Source organism: Podarcis pityusensis (genome assembly GCF_964106645.2).
Source record: "Podarcis pityusensis genome assembly, chromosome: 2".
Taxonomy (NCBI): domain Eukaryota; kingdom Metazoa; phylum Chordata; class Lepidosauria; order Squamata; family Lacertidae; genus Podarcis; species Podarcis pityusensis.
Genome location: NC_138029.1, coordinates 113741021 through 113758693, shown reverse-complemented (window position 1 = coordinate 113758693; position 17673 = coordinate 113741021). Strand labels below are relative to the sequence as shown.

General features: G+C 45.8%; 1 protein-coding gene across 2 annotated transcripts; it reads left to right on the top strand.

The window, feature by feature from the left end:
• Positions 1-5668: 5668 nt before the first annotated feature.
• LOC308469827 (E3 ubiquitin-protein ligase TRIM39-like) lies at positions 5669-16588 on the top strand. 2 transcript variants are annotated; one of them, XM_080992806.1, is made up of 8 exons: positions 5669-5781; positions 6328-6882; positions 7543-7638; positions 8613-8843; positions 10555-10577; positions 11107-11225; positions 13864-13896; positions 15763-16588. In XM_080992806.1, exons 2-8 carry the CDS (start codon positions 6472-6474, stop codon positions 16278-16280), a joined length of 1431 nt encoding a protein of 476 aa, XP_080848932.1. In that variant the 5' UTR covers positions 5669-5781; positions 6328-6471; the 3' UTR covers positions 16281-16588. The 2 variants fall into 2 exon arrangements, with proteins under 2 accessions (XP_080848932.1, XP_080848933.1); XM_080992807.1 differs by lacking the exon at positions 7543-7638.
• The last annotated feature ends 1085 nt before the right edge of the window (positions 16589-17673 follow it).

Genomic DNA, 17673 nt, shown 5'->3' with positions numbered 1-17673 from the left:
ATAGAATAACCCCCTGCAATCTCAGCTAAAGCATTGGTCCATCTAACTCAGTACAGTGGTACCTTGGGTTAAGTATTTAATTCGTTCCGGAGGTCCGTTCTTAACCTGAAACTGTTCTTAACCTGAAGCACCACTTTAGCTAATGGGGCCTCCCACTGCCGCTGCGCCGCTGGAGCACGATTTCTGTTCTCATCCTGAAGCAAAGTTCTTAACCCGAGGTACTATTTCTGGGTTAGCGGAGTCTGTAACCTGAAGCATATGTAACCCGAGGTACCACTGTACTGTCTTTACTAGAAGGCTACGGCCCAAAGAGTACCCTATGGAATATCATGCCTGTTCATATTAGCACACAGAGACAGTTTGTAGTATTGTTGTTGTTGTTTAGTCGTTTAGTCGTGTCCGACTCTTCGTGACCCCATGGACCAGAGCACGCCAGGCACTCCTGTCTTCCACTGCCTCCCGTTTGTAGTATAGATACAAAGTTTACCAGGCCCTCCCCACAGGGATGGGGTAGAAATTTGATTCAGTTTGCATTCAAGGCTAAATCTTATCAAGCTGACTCATGAAAACTGACATGTAGCCATCGTTCAAAATTTGCACTTGCATGAATTTTGTGGTGCAGTTTTCCAAGCAAAGAACGTTTCCAAAATGCAAAAATTAAAGGTATCAAGGGAGGGGAGATATATAATCCTTGTGGCCCACGTGTGTGGGGCAAATAAATAAAACGATTGGCTGGGTGCCTAGATTCAAAATGTGGGGCTTAACACACTCTCCAGTGGGAGAGAGCCTCCAGTAGCAGAGTTTAAACTCGCGAAGTTCAGCAGTAGAAGGTGGGAATTCGGGCTGTTAAATCTTTTCCACATCCCATTTTTTGCATACGGCGCTTTCAGTTTTCTATCCCTCTTAGCATGGAACAGACCACACCAGTATAGTAAGTTTAAAATGCTTTACTTACAAAAACATTCCAAAGGCCAGGTTTATGTATTTATCCAAGCAGCAGCAAAGAGAACACAGATAGCATACTCTTGAGTACAACATACAGATTGTAGTTCTGAACAAGCGTTCTGTGCTTGAAATGCTCAAGACCAGACCTGGCTGATTTACATGGCGGAAGGAAAGGGATAGGAAGAGGGAGAGATGGTGTCACTTCCTCCTTCATCAGAGAAGAAGGGGCATGACTTGTGTCTAGGAATCACAGCTCTATTGTTTTAACCCCTTCATGCACAAACTAGCTCTATGCTTGCTAGTTGCATTTGATTGCAATCTCCCACAAGGGGAAAACATAAATATCCTATTTTTACTTTTAATACAGACCTTTTGGCTCCTCGGGGCACCTTGGCTTTCATTTCAATGCGTTCCCCGGCCTTCAAATTCAAGCGAGCAACCATTTGCTATATTTTAAAAAAAAGAATGTGAAAGATTCAAGGGCTCCCATTTCTCATAGTATAATCTTTTTCAGCCTCAGGTTCTTGGACTTTATAAATAAAGATAAACAAAGTCAACTGCCTCTTTATGATCTTTAAACAGATTGATGACTTTCAGACATCCAGGGTCATTACACCCAATTTTAAACATTTTTAAAAACAAATGGGATACTAATGCTAATCTTTGGTGTTTAAATTAGGGGTTGGGCAAATTTTACTAAAATCAAAATAATTCAGACTTGATTTTGTGATTTTAGGGTTTTCATAATCTATAATCTACCCTCAGTGTATCTAATTAAAACATGAAAATGATTTCAGGTTAAATAATATGGTAAATTTAAAATGGTTAATCACTGGTACATAAAAAATCAGCTGCCAAGAAGACAGTCTTCTGATATCCAGAGGAACAAAGGGCAAGGAAACTTGGTTACAAAAATTTTCAGAACAGTTTCCAAACTTTGGATTCTTTGTATAGGCACGGAATCCATGGGGAAATGTCACTAGAAATATATTTAAACACAGGTTTTGGAGGTAGGAGCAATACTGCCCTGGACAATGATGCAGTTGGGGAAAATTGTTATGGTATACCATAATCCAATATAGATTACTTGTTTGTAGGGAAGTAGTACTGGTGAATCTGGCTCATCTTATTCTTAAGTGTCAATTATATACTGATATGATAACAGCCCAGCTAGGAATTGAACCTAGGAACTTGTGCATGCAAAGCATATGGTCTACACGGTTCCCCCCCTTTTGTTCTTACTGGGAGAACAGAATACTTCAGATAGGGAGAGGAATCAATTGTGGACAAGCATTTTAACTGCAGTCCTCTTACATGACTGCGGCTAATATAAGATCTTTCCAGATTAGTTAAACTCAATACCAAGTCTTTTCAGTAAGCTATTTATACTGAAACAGAAACCAGTCCATGATTTTTATCCCATTCTGGTTGACCCTAATCAAGGTATCGATTGCCCTTTGATGGCCATTGGATTTTCCCATCTCACCCACTTTATGGAAGAACTCCATGAGGACTAACTATGAACCTACCCGGACCCCGAGATCATCTTCTAAGGCCCTCCTTCATGTGCCTCCTCCTTGAGAGGTCTGGAGGGTGGCAACACGAGAACGGGGCCTTCTCTGCAGTGGCTCCCTGTCTGTGGAATGCTCTCCCCAGGGAAGTTTGCCTGGTGCCTTCATTATACACCTTTAGGCGCCAGGCAAAAACGTTCCTCTTTAACCAGGCCTTTGGTTGACCTGATTTTAAAGTGTGACTTTAAAGTCGTAATTCACCTGAAATACCAAACATTCCCCACACCTGCCACGGATAATTATCATACCCTTAAACTTCACACTCACAATAAGCAAATAGCATTTCTAAAAAATTTTTTTTGCCAACTCACCAATGCCATTGCTTCGAAAATACAACTATTTAAAAACTATTTAAAAACACCACCACCTGCGAGCATCTACTTCCTTCTTGGGCTTCAATGGTGTATGTTTCTCACACCCCAACCTTTAAATGGTCCTCAGGTGTGAGTGTTTCCTTCTTCTGGCCAATCAGGGATGACATTCTGGTTACCAATTAATTAAAAGATAACAGGGCTGATTCCTCTGGTTCTCTGCAGGTGGGGTCGGTTTATCAACATTGGGGGGTGGGGGTGGCGGCTATTAAGGGGCATGTTTATTTGCATGTGAAGAACATTCATCCTTTTGCAAGAAATGGGACACAACAACTTAAAGAATGTAATAAGAGCCCTGCTGAATCAAAGGCCAGTCTAGTCCATCGTCCAATTCTTGCAATGCCCAATTCTATACAGTGGTATCTTGGGTTAAGAACTTAATTTGTTCTGGTGGTCCGTTCTTAACCTGAAACTGTTCTTAACCTGAGGTACCACTTTAGCTAATGGGGGTCTCCTGCTGCTGCCGTGGTGTCGCCACCGCACGATTTCTGTTCTCATCCTGAAGCAAAGTTCTTAACCCGAGGTACTGTTTCTGGGTTAGTGGAGTCTGCAACCTGAAGCGTCTGTAACCCGAGGTACCACTGTAATGCCTCAGACAGCACAGAATCATAGAACTGTCAAGTTGCAAGGGATCCTAAGGGTCACCAGCAGAGGTAGAACATAACCATCCCAAAAATGTAATAACACTTCCCATTATGCCACACATTAGGGTATGTGCAGTTTGCAGACGTGACAATGCGTGCATATACCAACCATCTATGGATAACTTTGAGAAATGCTGTAAACAATATTTTGGGGCACTCCATCAAAGACTGGGGTAGGGGGAACCCTGTGGCCCTCCAGACATTGCTGGACTTGCAAGCAATACAGTGTTTCCTCCAAAGTAGGGTTTCTGGACTACAACTCCCATCATCCCTAACTAACAGGACCATTGGTTAGGGATGATGGGAGTTGTAGTCCAAAAACAAGCTTCTTCGCAGCAAACCCTACTCCACAGCAAATCCCCATTATTTCAGTGTGGTTCACTTCGGAGAACAGCTCTTTTTTTTCCTGAGCGGGGTGGATGCTCCCTGTGACAAATTAGAGTCATACCTCAGGATACAGCTGCTTCAGGTTGAGTTTTTTCGGGTTCCGCCAAAACCGGGAAGTACTGGAATAGGTTACTTCCAGGTTTCGGCGGTCGAGCATGTGCAGAAGCACTAAATCACGCTTTGCACATGTGCAGAAGCACTGAATCGCAACCCGTGCGTGCGCAGATGCGCCGCTGTGGGTTGCGAATGCTGCGGGTTGTGAACGTGCATCCCGCAAGGATCACGTTCGCAACCCGAGCATCCACTGTACAGTGGTACCTCTGGTTAAGTACTTAAGTTGTTCCAGAGGTCCATTCTTAACCTGAAACTGTTCTTAACCTGAAGCACCACTTTAGCTAATGGGGCCTCCTGCTGCCGCCGCGCCACTGGAGCACGATTTCTGTTCTCATCCTGATGCAAAGTTCTTAACCCAAGGTAATATTTCTGGGTTAGCGGGGTCTGTAACCTGAAGCGTCTGTAACCTGAAGTGTCTGTAACCTGAAGAGTCTGTTACCCGAGGTACCACTGTACATAACATTTAGGAAACATCTGGAGTATAGGGAAGCCTTTTTTAAGGTATAACACAGGTGGCGCTGTGTGTTAACTACAGAGCCTAGGACTTCCCGATCAGAAGGTCAGCGGTTCAAATCCCCGCGACGGGGTGAGCTCCCGTTGCTCGGTCCCTCCTCCTGCCAACCTAGCAGTTCGAAAACACGTCAAAGTGCAAGTAGATAAATAGGTACCGCTCTGGTGGGAAGGTAAACGGCGTTTCCGTGCGCTGCTCTGGTTCGCCAGAAGCAGCTTAGTCATGCTGGCCACATGACCCGGAAGCTGTACGCCGGCTCCCTCAGCCAATGAAGCGAGATGAATGCCACAACCCCAGAGTTGGTCACGACTGGATCTAATGGTCAGGGGTCCCTTTACCTTTGCTGATTACTTATGCTGATTATATGTGCTGGAAGGCGTCCAGCACCCAACTCAGATGGGTGGGGTAATTATTATTATTATTATTATTATTATTATTATTATTATTATTAAACCTGCCTTTGCGAGGGCGGGTGACATGAGACCAGGAGCCTAGCACAGCTACCCCTCTGGAAATGGCTCATTGAAGCGATCCAGATTGGGGGGGGGGGAGAGCAGTTTGCTGCAGGCTCTTAACATGACACGACGCCCGAAGAGAGACCCCGACGTGCACCCGCGCCTTCCAAGCGCTCTCCCCTCCAGCGCAGCAAAGCGCGGTCCCTAAGGCGCTGGCGGGGAAACCAGCGGAAAGGAAAGGAGCGGCGCCATTGGCCACAGGTGTTGCCAGCCTCGCCCAATCCAAATTGCCGGAGCCGCCCGCGCCGGGAGGCGGAGCTACTAAAACCAAAGCGAAAGTGAGGGTGTGGCCAGAGGGGGCGGGGCTTTAATCCCGGGAGAAACCCTGGGATTTAAATATATAGAGAGAGTGTTTCTCTCTTTCCTTACCCAGACTGCTGGTGTATGTTGCGCACAACTTCTGCAGCAGTTAAAATAAAAGATGTTCCCTCTGAAACCTCAATATATATATAGATTTAAAAAATCTATATATATATATAGATTTAAAATATATTTTAAATCCCAGGGTTTCTCCCGGGATTAAAGTCCCCCTCTGGCCACACCCTCACTTTCGCTTTGCTTTAGTAGCTCCGCCTCCCAACGCAATATATATATATTGATTATTGGCTTCCTGGTCCTTCCAGTAGTGTTTTGCTTTTCCTGTCCTCTCCTGAAAGGGGCAATCGAATTTGTGAGAGCTTCAAATCGATTGCCTGGCTAGGCTGTGTGTCTTTTGTTGTTGGGGTAAGATTGAATGGGAAGCGTGCTAATTCCCCCGCGCGCCTCATTCGCAGTCCATTTTCCTTCAATCTCTGAAGCGGCTGTTGTTTCCTCCCCCCTTGATGAGAGTAGCTCAGTGCGTAAAGATATTTAATCTTAGGGTCGTTTGGCAAGAGATGTCTCAATTGCAGGGGGTTGGACTTAAATGACCTTCCCTCGTGGTCCCTTCCACCGCCATTGTTCTGTGATACACAATAATATATTTTTCTTTCTTTCTGTGTGTTCCTGGGGCTGCACCCTAAAGTGTTTCCTGCTCAGTCCCAGAAATACTAACAGCTACGAATGAGGCTTGAGCATGTGCAGAGTGCTTGTCTCTCACAACTGAGCGCCCGTAGTCTTGGAGGTCCAGTCAGGAAGCTGTGTATGTGGCGGCAAGAACAACGACGATAGATAAATGTATTTTTTTTCATTGCTAGTCTTTGAGGTGCCCACCAAACTTTGCTACGTTTTGGATGCACAATTTAGTTAGAAGATGGTAATCCTGATCCATTTTCTCTTTCCTTCCCCCAGACTGGTGTTGTCGGTTGCACACAACTTCTGCAGCAGTTAAAATAAAAGGAATTCCCTCTAAAATCTCAAGCCAAGGGCTTTTGCATCTTTCGGAGAGAAGGAAAGTTAAATTCAACTTAAAAATAAAAACTGTTGTATTGAGCAATGGCTGCTGAGGATACCCTGAAGATGTTTGAGGTGGAAGTGACTTGCTCCATTTGCTTGCAGTATTTCACTGACCCAGTGATTCTAGACTGCGGGCACAATTTCTGCCACCACTGTGTTTTCAAGTACTGGAAAGACTTCGTGCGTGATCGGAGCTGCCCTGAGTGCAGATGGGTAGTGGAGCCTGACAGGCTCATTACGAACAAGCCGCTGGAAAACTTGGCTAGATTCCTCAGAGATCAAGCAAAACAAGCAAAAGGAGGAGGGGAGGGAACCTGCTACAGGCACCCGGAGCCTCCCACATCTTTCTGCAAGACTGACCAAGCCCTAGTCTGCTCAGTGTGTGTCGAATCCACAGAGCACAAGGCTCACGATGTAGTTCCCATGGAGCAAGCGGCCCAAGAGACCAAGGTGAGAGAGGCCTTTTGTTTCTAGGACTGGGCTGGGAATAATGAATGCATATGCATGGTTAGGGAAAAAACAATACTGTCCAGGGTTGTAAAGACTGCGGAGAGAATAATTGGGTGCACTCTTCCCACCTTGGATCAAATCTATGCTTCCAGGTGCCATAAGAAAGCTGCAGAGATAGCGCAGGATAGTGCGCACCCCGGAAATGATCTCTTTCAGCTTCTGCCTTCTGGAAGAAGGTACAGGGTTATAAAGACTAGGACTAGCCACCTGAGAAACAGTTTCTATCCAAATGTGATTTTGGTTTTAAATGCAGTATAAGGTAGTCTCTATGGGAGTATATTGTATTTAATTATGGGGTATCAGAGTTTTTAGGGGGTTAACCAAGCTGGGATAGCAGGCTTGTTGGTTTTTGAATGTCTGATGTAGATTTTTTCAATTTTGTTGTTCTGTATGGGACAATGACAATAAAGCCTATCCTATCGTATATTGTTGATTTGCAGGAGGAATTTAAAAACATGCCTGCTTACTCAGGCGTTTGGTGGCCGAAGGTCCCTGTTCATGGCAGCCCTGGGATCACAGGTTGAGAGAATGCTTTGAGCTTAGAATGCTTTTTAACTTTATTACATACTCTCCAAAAGCACGCTTGCGTTTTCTTTTCAGGATCGCATAGGCAACTGCATTAATGCTCTAGAGAACCGGGAAGAGACAATTCTGGAGTGTAGATCAGCTGCAGAAAAACAAACTCAAACCCTGATTGTAAGTGTCACTGTTACTAGCAAGTCCACAAATAATAATAATAATAATAATTAAATAAATAAATAAATAAAATTTTTATTTATACCCCACCCTCCCCAGCCAGAGCCGGACTCAGGGTGGCTAACACTGGTAAAATTACAGTAAAAACATAAGGGGGGGGGGGAAGCAATTTAAAATACAGGTTAAAATGCAATTTAAAATGCAGTCTCATTTTAAAAGTAGCCCATAGATCAGAAAGTAGTAGCACTTTAAAAAAAAATTGTGTAATTGCCGACTAAGGAGTGCATAAAATACCATCCGAGTTGGAGGTCTGTTTTTGGAAACTCTTTCCCTATTGCATGCAAAACCAGGTTTTCCTGTGCTTCTTGTGGGATGAGCATTTCTCATGCGAATTCCAGAGTGTGTGCAAACTTTTCACAGCTACTTCACTACATTGTTGTTGTAAAAACGCCACTCTTATTCCCCACCCCCAATTTAATCTGGGGTCATCCTCTCTGAAGGAAATCTGATAAATGAAAAAACCCAACACCTTGTTTGTGATATCTGAACAGCCCATTTACAGCACTAAGCCGCCTTTTGTGAACGTTCTGAGTGTAAGGTCGCCTTCCGCAACCTAGCAGTTCATTTTATGGACCAATGGTCTCGTTAGATAGTACAATTCATGTTAAGTTGCTGTTTTAGGGGTTGTTTTTAAAAGTCTGGAACGGATTAATCCATTTTGCATTACTTTCTATGGGAAAGCATGCCTTGGTTTTGGAACGCTTTGGTCTTGGAACGGACTTCCAGAATGGATTAAGTTTGAGAACCAAGGTACCACTGTATTGTTGACCTATGCCTGACTCCAGCTCCTGACCATTAAATGTCCTTTTCTATATAATTAGTATCCTAATGTTGCCAGGACCGACCTTATTCCTGCTTCCTCTAACCTCTCTCTCTCTCTCTTTCCTTGCTCTCTTTCCATCGGCTTATTGAAGAAACTGACAGAAAAGCTGATGCAAGAAACACTGTCCAAGTTCGACGAGCTGCGCCAGTTCCTGTTGTCTGAAGAGCACACTATGGTCGGCAAGCTCCGAGACATACTGAAGGAGATCGTAACGAGGAGAGACAATCACATGAGCAAGCTTTTTCGGGAAGTCTCCTCTTGCGAAATCCTCATCCGGGAGCTGGAGAAGAAGTTCTGCCAGCCAGTGAGTGAACTCCTGCAGGTAAGGCGGAAGTTGCAAGAAATGGACAAGGCTTTTCCTCAAGGACAGTCTGGTACCCAAACATTCATTCATCCTTTCCTTAGGTGGCTCCCACACCATACATTTAGAGCCCTCTGATACCACCATAAACAGCCATAAAGGTAAAGGTAAATGGACCCCGACCATTAGGTCCAGTCGTGACCGACTCTGGGGTTGTGCGCTCATCTCACTCTATAGGCCGAGGGAGCCGGCATTTGTCTGCAGACAGCTTCCAGGTCATGTGGCCAGCATGACTAAGTCGCTTCTGGCGAACCAGAGCAGCACATGTAAACGCTGTTTACCTTCCCACCAGAGCGGTACCTATTTATCTACTTGCACTTTGACGTGCTTTTGAACTGCTAGGTGGGCAGGAGCTGGGACCGAGCAACGGGAGCTCACCCGTCACGGGGATTCGAACCGCCGACCTTCTGATTGGCAAGTCCTAGGCTCTGTGGTTTAACCCACAGCGCCACCCGCGTCCCTACAGCCATGGCTTCCCCCAAAGATTTGTGGGAGCTGTAGTTTAAGGGCGCTGAGAACTATGAGGATACCTAGCTTCAGGTCATAGAGTTCCCTTGGGAGAGAGATGGATTGACCACTCTGTGAACTGCAGCTCTGTGAGGGGCTAAGAAATTTAATAAAATAAAATCTGCCTACCTCTGGGGGTTGTGGTGAGGATGCATTGGGGAGGAGTGTTCCCAATTAAATGCTGCTCTGAAGTTCTGGTGAGAAAGGAATGTGACCAATTTTGAAAGGCTTGGGTAGCATGAAGCACTAGCTCAGGGGTCAGCAAGGCTTACTGGGCATGGGCCAGATCACTCCCACGGAGATCATCCGTGGGCCGGATGGGCGCAGCGCGACTCCAGAAATCGCATCTGCGCATGTTCACTGCGCCGGAAATTGCTTCTGCGCATGTATGGAAGTGAGAGCTGGACCATAAAAAAGGCTGATGGCCGAAGAATTGATGCTTTTGAATTATGGTGCTGGAGGAGACTCTTGAGAGTCCCATGGACTGCAAGGAGATCAGACCTATCCATTCTGAAGGAAATCAGCCCTGAATGCTCACTGGAAGGACAGATCCTGAAGCTGAGGCTCCAATACTTTGGCCACCTCATTGGAAGAGAAGACTCCCTGGAAAAGACCCTGATGTTGGGAAAGATGGAGGGCACAAGGAAAAGGGGACGACAGAGGACGAGATGGTTGGACAGTGTTCTCGAAGGTACCAGCATGAGTTTGACCAAACTGCGGGAGGCAGTGGAAGACAGGAGTGCCTGGCGTGCTCTGGTCCATGGGGTCACGAAGAGTCGGACACGACTAAACGACTAAACAACAACAACAAAAAATGCCCAGATGCCAAAAATTGCACCTGCAGAGAAGCAATTTCGGGCGTTGCACTGTGCCCGTCCAGCCCACGGATGATCTCCGTGGGAGTGACTGTCCGCGAGCCGGATCCAGAACCCATTCGGGCTGGAACAAGCCCCCGGGCCTTAGGTTGTCGACCTCTGCACTAGCTGTTATGTCCAATGTACTCAATTTACATACAATTGCCTGTGTTGGATTAAAACACACCTTTCCACCAGTGTTTTTAGATGGCTTCTGCTAAGCAGATGGCCCGCAGATGGGCACAAGAGGGGTTTTCTTCCGAACGACGTGCATCAGGCTCTGATTTCTTCTTTTTCTCTCTCCCTTCTAGGATGCTGGGAACACCATGGAGAAGTAAGTGGAGCTCAACAAAATCCTGCATAGAGGCAGGGTCCTGGGAATCGCAGAGTGCAAAGAGTGGCTGTTTTGCTCAGGTCTCTGAGCACTGTGGGAACAGGGGGACACAGTAGATTGGTCTTTGGCCTGATCCCGCAAGCATGGCATGTCCTCCAGTGTTTCCGAGAGGCGAAGACCTCCCTGCTGGCTGCCTAGTTTTCCATTGAATCTCTGTTGTCTCTGGGAGATAGCGATGGTGGGTTCAGCGGCGGTTTGTTTTCTCTCCAGTGTGGAGCCAGTGTGGTGTAGTGGTTAAGAGCGGTGGACTTGTAATCTGGTGAACTGGGTTCGCTTCCCCGCTCCTCCACATGCAGCTGCTGGGTGACCTTGGGCTAGTCACACTTATTCGAAGTCTCTCAGCCCCACTCACCTCACAGAGTGTTTGTTGTGGGGGAGGAAGGGAAAGGAGATTGTTCGCCGCTTTGAGACTCCTTCGGGTAGTGATAAAGCGGGGTATCAAATCCAAATTCTTCTTCTTCTTCTCCAGGTTCCACCAGGCAACACCGTTTCAGTGTGTGAGCCCTTTTTCGCCGAAGCAGCTGTGGGAAATATGGGACGTGACGGACGCAAACATCTCCCTGGAGAGTGCCGTGAAGCAGTTCAAAGGTAAAGGAAAGAACTTGCTGCAAACTTCTTGTTTGTCCGTTTTTGACGCTGGCCATGGTGATATGCCCCAAGTGGGAGGGCCAAAGGCGTGCCAGTCCTGGGAGGAAGTTCACCCAAATCCCAGGAATAGAGGCTTCTTTTGGAGACCTCTGCTTGGGTTGTTCCTTAGGGTGGGATCCTAGTGAGAGCCTCCACAGTGCCGCTGAGTGCTCTTTGAGGGATTTGAGGGTTTTTCTTTTTTATATAAAAAAGACTATTTGTACTTGTGTGTACCTTGGGGTTACCTTGAGTCTGTGACAGGGTGGATTTGAGTTAAATCGAATCGATTTAAATCACAACTAAAATCTCTAGTCAGTAAGACTTGATTTAAATTCTTTTTTTTTTTTTACAGAAAGACTCATTCTTGCTGGTATAATCTTAATATTTACAACCAGATGAAGGTTTCGTTTTTTCGAATAATAAATTTTCAGAGTAGTTTTTACAGTTATATCAAAAATTATCGATTTGGTTGTACTATTAGAAATACAGTGGTACCTCCACTTACAAATGCCTCAAGTTATAAATGCTTCAGGTTACAAACTCCGCTAACCTGGAAGTGTTACCTCGAGTTGAGAACTTTGCCCCAGGATGAGAACAGAAATCGTGTGCAGCGGCAGCAGGAGGCCCCATTAGCAAAAGCACGCCTCTAGTTAAGAACAGTTTCAGGTTAAGAACGGACCTCTGGAACGAATTAAGTTCGTAACTAGAGGTACCACTACATAGACGGATAATTATGAAATTGTTGTGAGGTTTAATAAATTAACTGTTTATATTTGGACAACTTTTCTGCTGTACTTTATTGGAAGGAGAAAAACAATCATTTCCTTAATAACAATTTAAACAATTTATTTAACTAAAACAATAACATTATAACATACATATCCATGTTTGTTAACAGATGTGGTTAAACAATAAAAAAAGGCTTAGACTGAGTTTTGTTGTTTAGTCATTTAGTTGTGTCCGTCTCTTCATGACCCCATGGACCAGAGCACGCCAGGCACTCCTGTCTTCCACTGCCTCCCGCAGTTTGGTAGATTGAGTTTTAGCTTTAACTTAAAACAAATCCTTATTTCCTGATGAATAGCCTTTGGACTATAATGTAACTTAAATAGAAAACATTCTTTGGAAATATATTTCCTCCAAAAGCATTTTATTTTAAAAATCTGATTTAAATTTTAAAAAATCCAATTTTTTTTATTTTAAAAAATCCGATTTAAATAAAAAAATCGTTGATTTCTATCCACTCTGGACTGTGGGAGCTGGTGCTGTTGCCTATCTAAGTGTAGATGCTTGGATGGGTCTAATCAGTGCTATTTTTTTAGAAAAAGAGGTCCTGGAACTCACCATGAACGCCTCCCTTGATCTCTTAGAATGGCAGTGGTGCCTACTTAAGAGGTGCCAGAACTGAGTTCCGTCTGGAAAAAAAAAGTCCTAAGTCTAATCCAATAATAATAATAATAATAATAATAATAATACTACTACTACAGTGGTACCTCGGGTTAAGTACTTAATTCATTCCGGAGGTCCGTACTTAACCTGAAACTGTTCTTAACCTGAAGCACCACTTTAGCTAATGGGGCCTCCTGCTGCTGCCGCACCGTCGGAGCACGATTTCTGTTCTTATCCTAAAGCAAAGTTCTTAACCTGAAGCACTATTTCTGGGTTAGCGGAGTCTGTAACCTGAAGCGTATGTAACCCGAGGTACCACTGTAATAATAAATTTTTATTTATATCCCACCCTCCCCAGCCAAAGCCGTACTCAGAGTGGCTAACAACAATAAAAATAGCACAGTTTACATAAAATCACAATCAATTAATTAAAATACATTCTAAAATCAATTCAGAATCAAATTAATGGCAACCATCGGGCTAGAGTTCTATGAGGATTACAGAAGGAGGGGGTCAGACTGTGCCTTGGCCAAAGGCCTGGTGGAACAGCTCTGTCTTGCAGTCCCTGTGGAAAGATCTCAAGTCCCGCAGGGCCCTAGTCTCTTGTGACAGAGTGTTCCACCAGATCAGGGCCACGACCAAAAAAGCCCTGGCTCTGGTCGAGGCCAGCCTAACCTCCCTGTGGCCCAGGATCTCCAAGATGTTTTTATTTGAAGACCGTAAGGTCCTCCGTGGGACCAGGAGAAGCGGTCCCGTAGGTATGAGGGTCCTAGGCCGTATATGGGGAACCTGTAGCCCTGCAGATGTGGATGGACTACAAGTGTCACCATCCTTGATCACTGACTGCCCTAGCAGGGCCTGATGGGCAGTAGAGTCCAGCCACATCTGCAGAGCCACAGATTCCCCACCCCGATCTATTTGGTATTGATCTATGGCATTCCCCAGATGTTGCTGGACCACAACTCCTATCATCCCTAGCCCGCAGGACCAGTGTTTGAGGATGATGGGAGTTGTAGTCGAACAACGTCTGGGGACTCAAGGCTGGTCTGTGAAGATGATTCTCCCCCCACCTGCACAAATCTCCTCAGCTTCTCTTTAATTCTTCACCTGAAATAAGGGGCAGGGGGACAAGGAACAGACCGAGGGAAACTGATCTGTTCGATGAAGACAGTCATGTGGTGATCAAGGTATTTTCCCTTTCCTTCTTCAGATGCTCTGGAGTCTAGATTCTCGCTTCAGGAAGGTAAACTTCTGGGACCTGCGACGGGTCAAAGGAATCTCACAAGGAGGGCTTTTGGATTGCACTGCTTTGGGTTATCTGCCTGCTGTTTTATGAGTTGATTTTAATTTGTCTTACTTGCCTTTGCATTCCACCTTTTCCTTCAAGGAGCGTAAGGTGGCGCACATGGTTCCCCCCCCTCCCTCATTTAATCCCCACAACCCTGTGAAGTAGCGACTGGCCCAAGGTCAAGGGGTGAGCTTCATGGCCAAGTTGGGTTTTGAATCCCAGTCTCCCAGGTCTTCGTCTGACGCTCTGGACACTATGCAGGACTGGTTTTAAATGCGAGATATTCTTAAGTTTTGTTTTTATTTTGTATCGCTTTTATGTTGTAAGCCTGCAGCCCTCAAGATGCTGTCGGCTCCAGGTTCTGTCAGTTCCAGTCAGTGGAGACTGGTCCATTTGTGCAAATGGACTGCCCTTCTAAATTCAGTCTACCCTCAGCCACCGCCTACTTGCCTGTCTTCTTACTTCCATCCACTTGAGAGGGTGGGATCTCTTCTTGGGATCAATGTTTCCCTTGTGGATCTCAGCAGGGAAGGAGGATAGAGGCAGAATGAGAATTAAAAGTAAAGGGACCCCTGGCCATTAGGTCCAGTCGTGGCCGACTCTGGGGTTGCGGCGCTCATCTCTCTTTATTGGCCGAGGGAGCCAGCGTACAGCTTCCGGGTCATGTGGCCAGCATGACTAAGCCGCTTCTGGTGAACCAGAGCAGCGCACGGAAACGCCGTTTACCGTCCCGACGGAGCGGTACCTATTTATCTACTTGCACTTTGACGTGCTTTCAAACTGCTAGGTTGGCAGGAGCAGGGACCGAAAAACGGGAGATCACCCCATCGCGGGGATTTGAACTGCCGACCTTCTGATTGGCAAGTCCTAGGTTCTGTGGTTTAACCCACAGCGCCACCTGCGTCCCTAGAATGAGAATTTGTTGTTGTTGTTTAGTCGTTTAGTCGTGTCCGACTCTTCATGACCCCATGGACCAGAGCACGCCAGGCACTTCTGGGAATGAGAATTAGTTGGGGCCTAAAAGGACAATATGAGTGGACTCTCCATGCCCTAACCACAGCAAAAAGACTGATACTGATTAATTGGGAAAAAATGCGGCTCCCTTTTATGATTGGATTAAAGACTTATACAAACTTGCAACATACAGTATGAACAACTTGCATATAAACACAGACTTGCCATGGATAAATTCAATGATATTTGGAATATATTCTTACAAATACTGTAACAGGTTAAGATCTGGTACAACAGCAGATCTTGTAAAGAAAAAGAAAGAATTAGCCGGGGCCTAAAAATGTGCACCTCGACTGTCCCTGCCCTGTCTGACTGGGTCTGTTTCCATGCCCTACCAATAAGCCCTGGACAATTAAACTTAGATAGATAGATAAACTTTATTCGCATTAGCCAACGGCCATAGCAACATAAAACAAGCAATATGTACAATTAAAAAGACAACAATAAAAGTTACACTATTGTGTATGTGTAAAATTATATTTGTCATGCAATTGCAGCCTCATACCCAACATTACTTGGTAACTCTAACAAACCAAAAACTCAATGCAGTTTTGAAATTGGTGTTTGAAATCAGTATGGTTTTGAAGGGTTCAGCCCACCACCTTAATTCTAAATGGTACCCAGCCATAAGCAAAAATCTGTTCCTTGACTTTGGGAGCTATTTTGCAAAATTTGGCTGTGATATCTTAAGAGGTGTCTAGATGCATAGCAAACCATTTCCCAAAAACGTATCGCAGATAGTGACGCTACTCCTCCCAGCCCTTCCAAGCTCACCACTGTCAATCATTTCTCTCCATCTTCTTTCAGCGATCGTGGCCTTCGATCCAGAGACAGCACATCCCCGGCTCGTCCTGTCTAAGGACTGCAAAAGCGTCAGACTGGCGGACAAAACTCAAGAGCTGCCCAAGAGCCGAAAACGGTTTGAAGCCAACCTATTCCTCCTGGGATGCGAGGAGTTTGCCGTGGGCAGGAACTACTGGGACGTCGCCGTGGGAAGCGAGGGCGAGTGGGCCGTGGGGGTGGCCAGGAAGTCCGTAAAGAGGAAGGACGTGGCTGCCATAAGCTATAAGGTTGGGATCTGGGCAATAGGGAAGCGGGGAAGTCAGTATGCGGTTTTCAACCCCCCCGACTTCCCTCCTCTGAGCTCTGTACGGGAGCTCAAGAAAGTTCGAGTGTCTTTAAACTGCGATGGGAGGCATGTGGCTTTCTTTGACGCTGATGATGCAGCCCTGCTTTTCCAGACCCCAATAACTACCATCGCCAGAGAGTCCTTCCTCCCCTTCTTTCATGTTTCCAATAAAGCTGTTCTAACACTGCCCCGCTAAGGCAGCCAGAAACTTCTTTCCACTTTAGGGCTTTGGCCACTTAGGACATTGATTCTGCTGCGCATCTCAGTGGTTGATGGAGTGCAGAACATGAGCGACTCACTTTCGTGTCTTCCCGGGGAGGCTGGTATAGGCTAGCCCCCCTCCAAAACGTGGGTCTCCCATCTGTTTTTGGACTACATCATCCCTGACACCACTGGTCCTGCTAGTTAGGGATGATGGGATTTGTAGTCCAACAGCAGCTGGGCAACCAAGTTTGGGAAACCCTGCTTCTAGGCCAGCCTTCCAGATGTTTTGATGGCAACTCCCACCAGTCCCAGCTGTGCTGACTGGGACTGATGAGAGTTGTAGCTGGAAGCATCTGAAGCAGATGTAGGGAAACCTTGGACCTCTGGGTATTGCCAAACTACAACTCCCGTCATCCCTGGCCATTGATGATGCTTGCTGGGGCTGCTGGGAGTTGTAGTTCAGCAACTCCTGGGGGAGACAAAGGTTCCCTATATTCTAATCTGGAGGGTTACAAGCTTGGGAAAAGGCTGTTCTAGGCTACATTCAGTGTGGTCATTTGGCTTCTCCCTCCTCCGATGAAGGGGATTCTGGGGTTGAAATGAAACCTTAACCAATCCTGACACTGTTTCAAGGGGGTGAAAACACATATTTTCACAGTTATTTTGCATGTTCAACAGTTAAAGCTGATCTGCACGTTAACTTTTTTAAGAGAACTTTTGTTCGTAGGTTTTATGTGGAAGAGTGGACGTATTTCTGGGATGATTTTTGCTAAGCCAAGATGTATTAAAGGCTTCTGCTTTTCTTATGGCTGCCTTGTTTTCTTTTCCAAGCTCAAAAACGATTGCAGATGCATATTTCCCTTGAATCCTGCTTGCTTTCTGTCCTTCCTCTAAGGAAGGTGAGGAACCTGTGGCGTCCCTCATGTTGCTGAACTGCAGCTGCCATCATCCCAGGCTCTTGACCATGCTTCCTGGGGCTGATGGGCATAAAGGTTCCCCATAAGTGCTCTAAGGCTAGGGTTGGGAACCTGCATCCCAAAGGCCATATTCAGCCCTTGGCCTATTTCCATGTGGTAGGCAGGTGGAAACACAAGGAAGGGAAGAAGGGAGAAAAACAGATGGGGGGGGCGGGGGAGACGGGGCTGAAAGGGAGGGATGGATTTGGGTCCTGCTCCTCTTGGTGGAATCTTTGAGCAGCTTTCAACTCAACTTTGCTTTATAGAAAAAGTGACAGATTGCAGCTCCCCAAAAGTCTGACTCTGGGTATTTAAAATATTTTGTTTAAAAACACATGACACGTTGAAGTTTTTCCTGAAATCAAGTGCTGGATAAATTTTGTGAAATAAATAAAATGTGTGAGTTGCGTTTGAGCGAGTCTGGTAGAG

Coding starts and splice junctions, on each gene's coding strand:
- LOC308469827 (XM_080992806.1), top strand. CDS start 6,472: ATGGCTGCTGAGGATACCCTGAAGATGTTTGAGGTGGAAGTGACTTGC. Junction 7,639..8,612: donor AACAAACTCAAACCCTGATT/GTAAGTGTCACT, acceptor GGCTTATTGAAG/AAACTGACAGAAAAGCTGAT. Junction 13,897..15,762: donor TAGATTCTCGCTTCAGGAAG/GTAAACTTCTGG, acceptor ATCTTCTTTCAG/CGATCGTGGCCTTCGATCCA.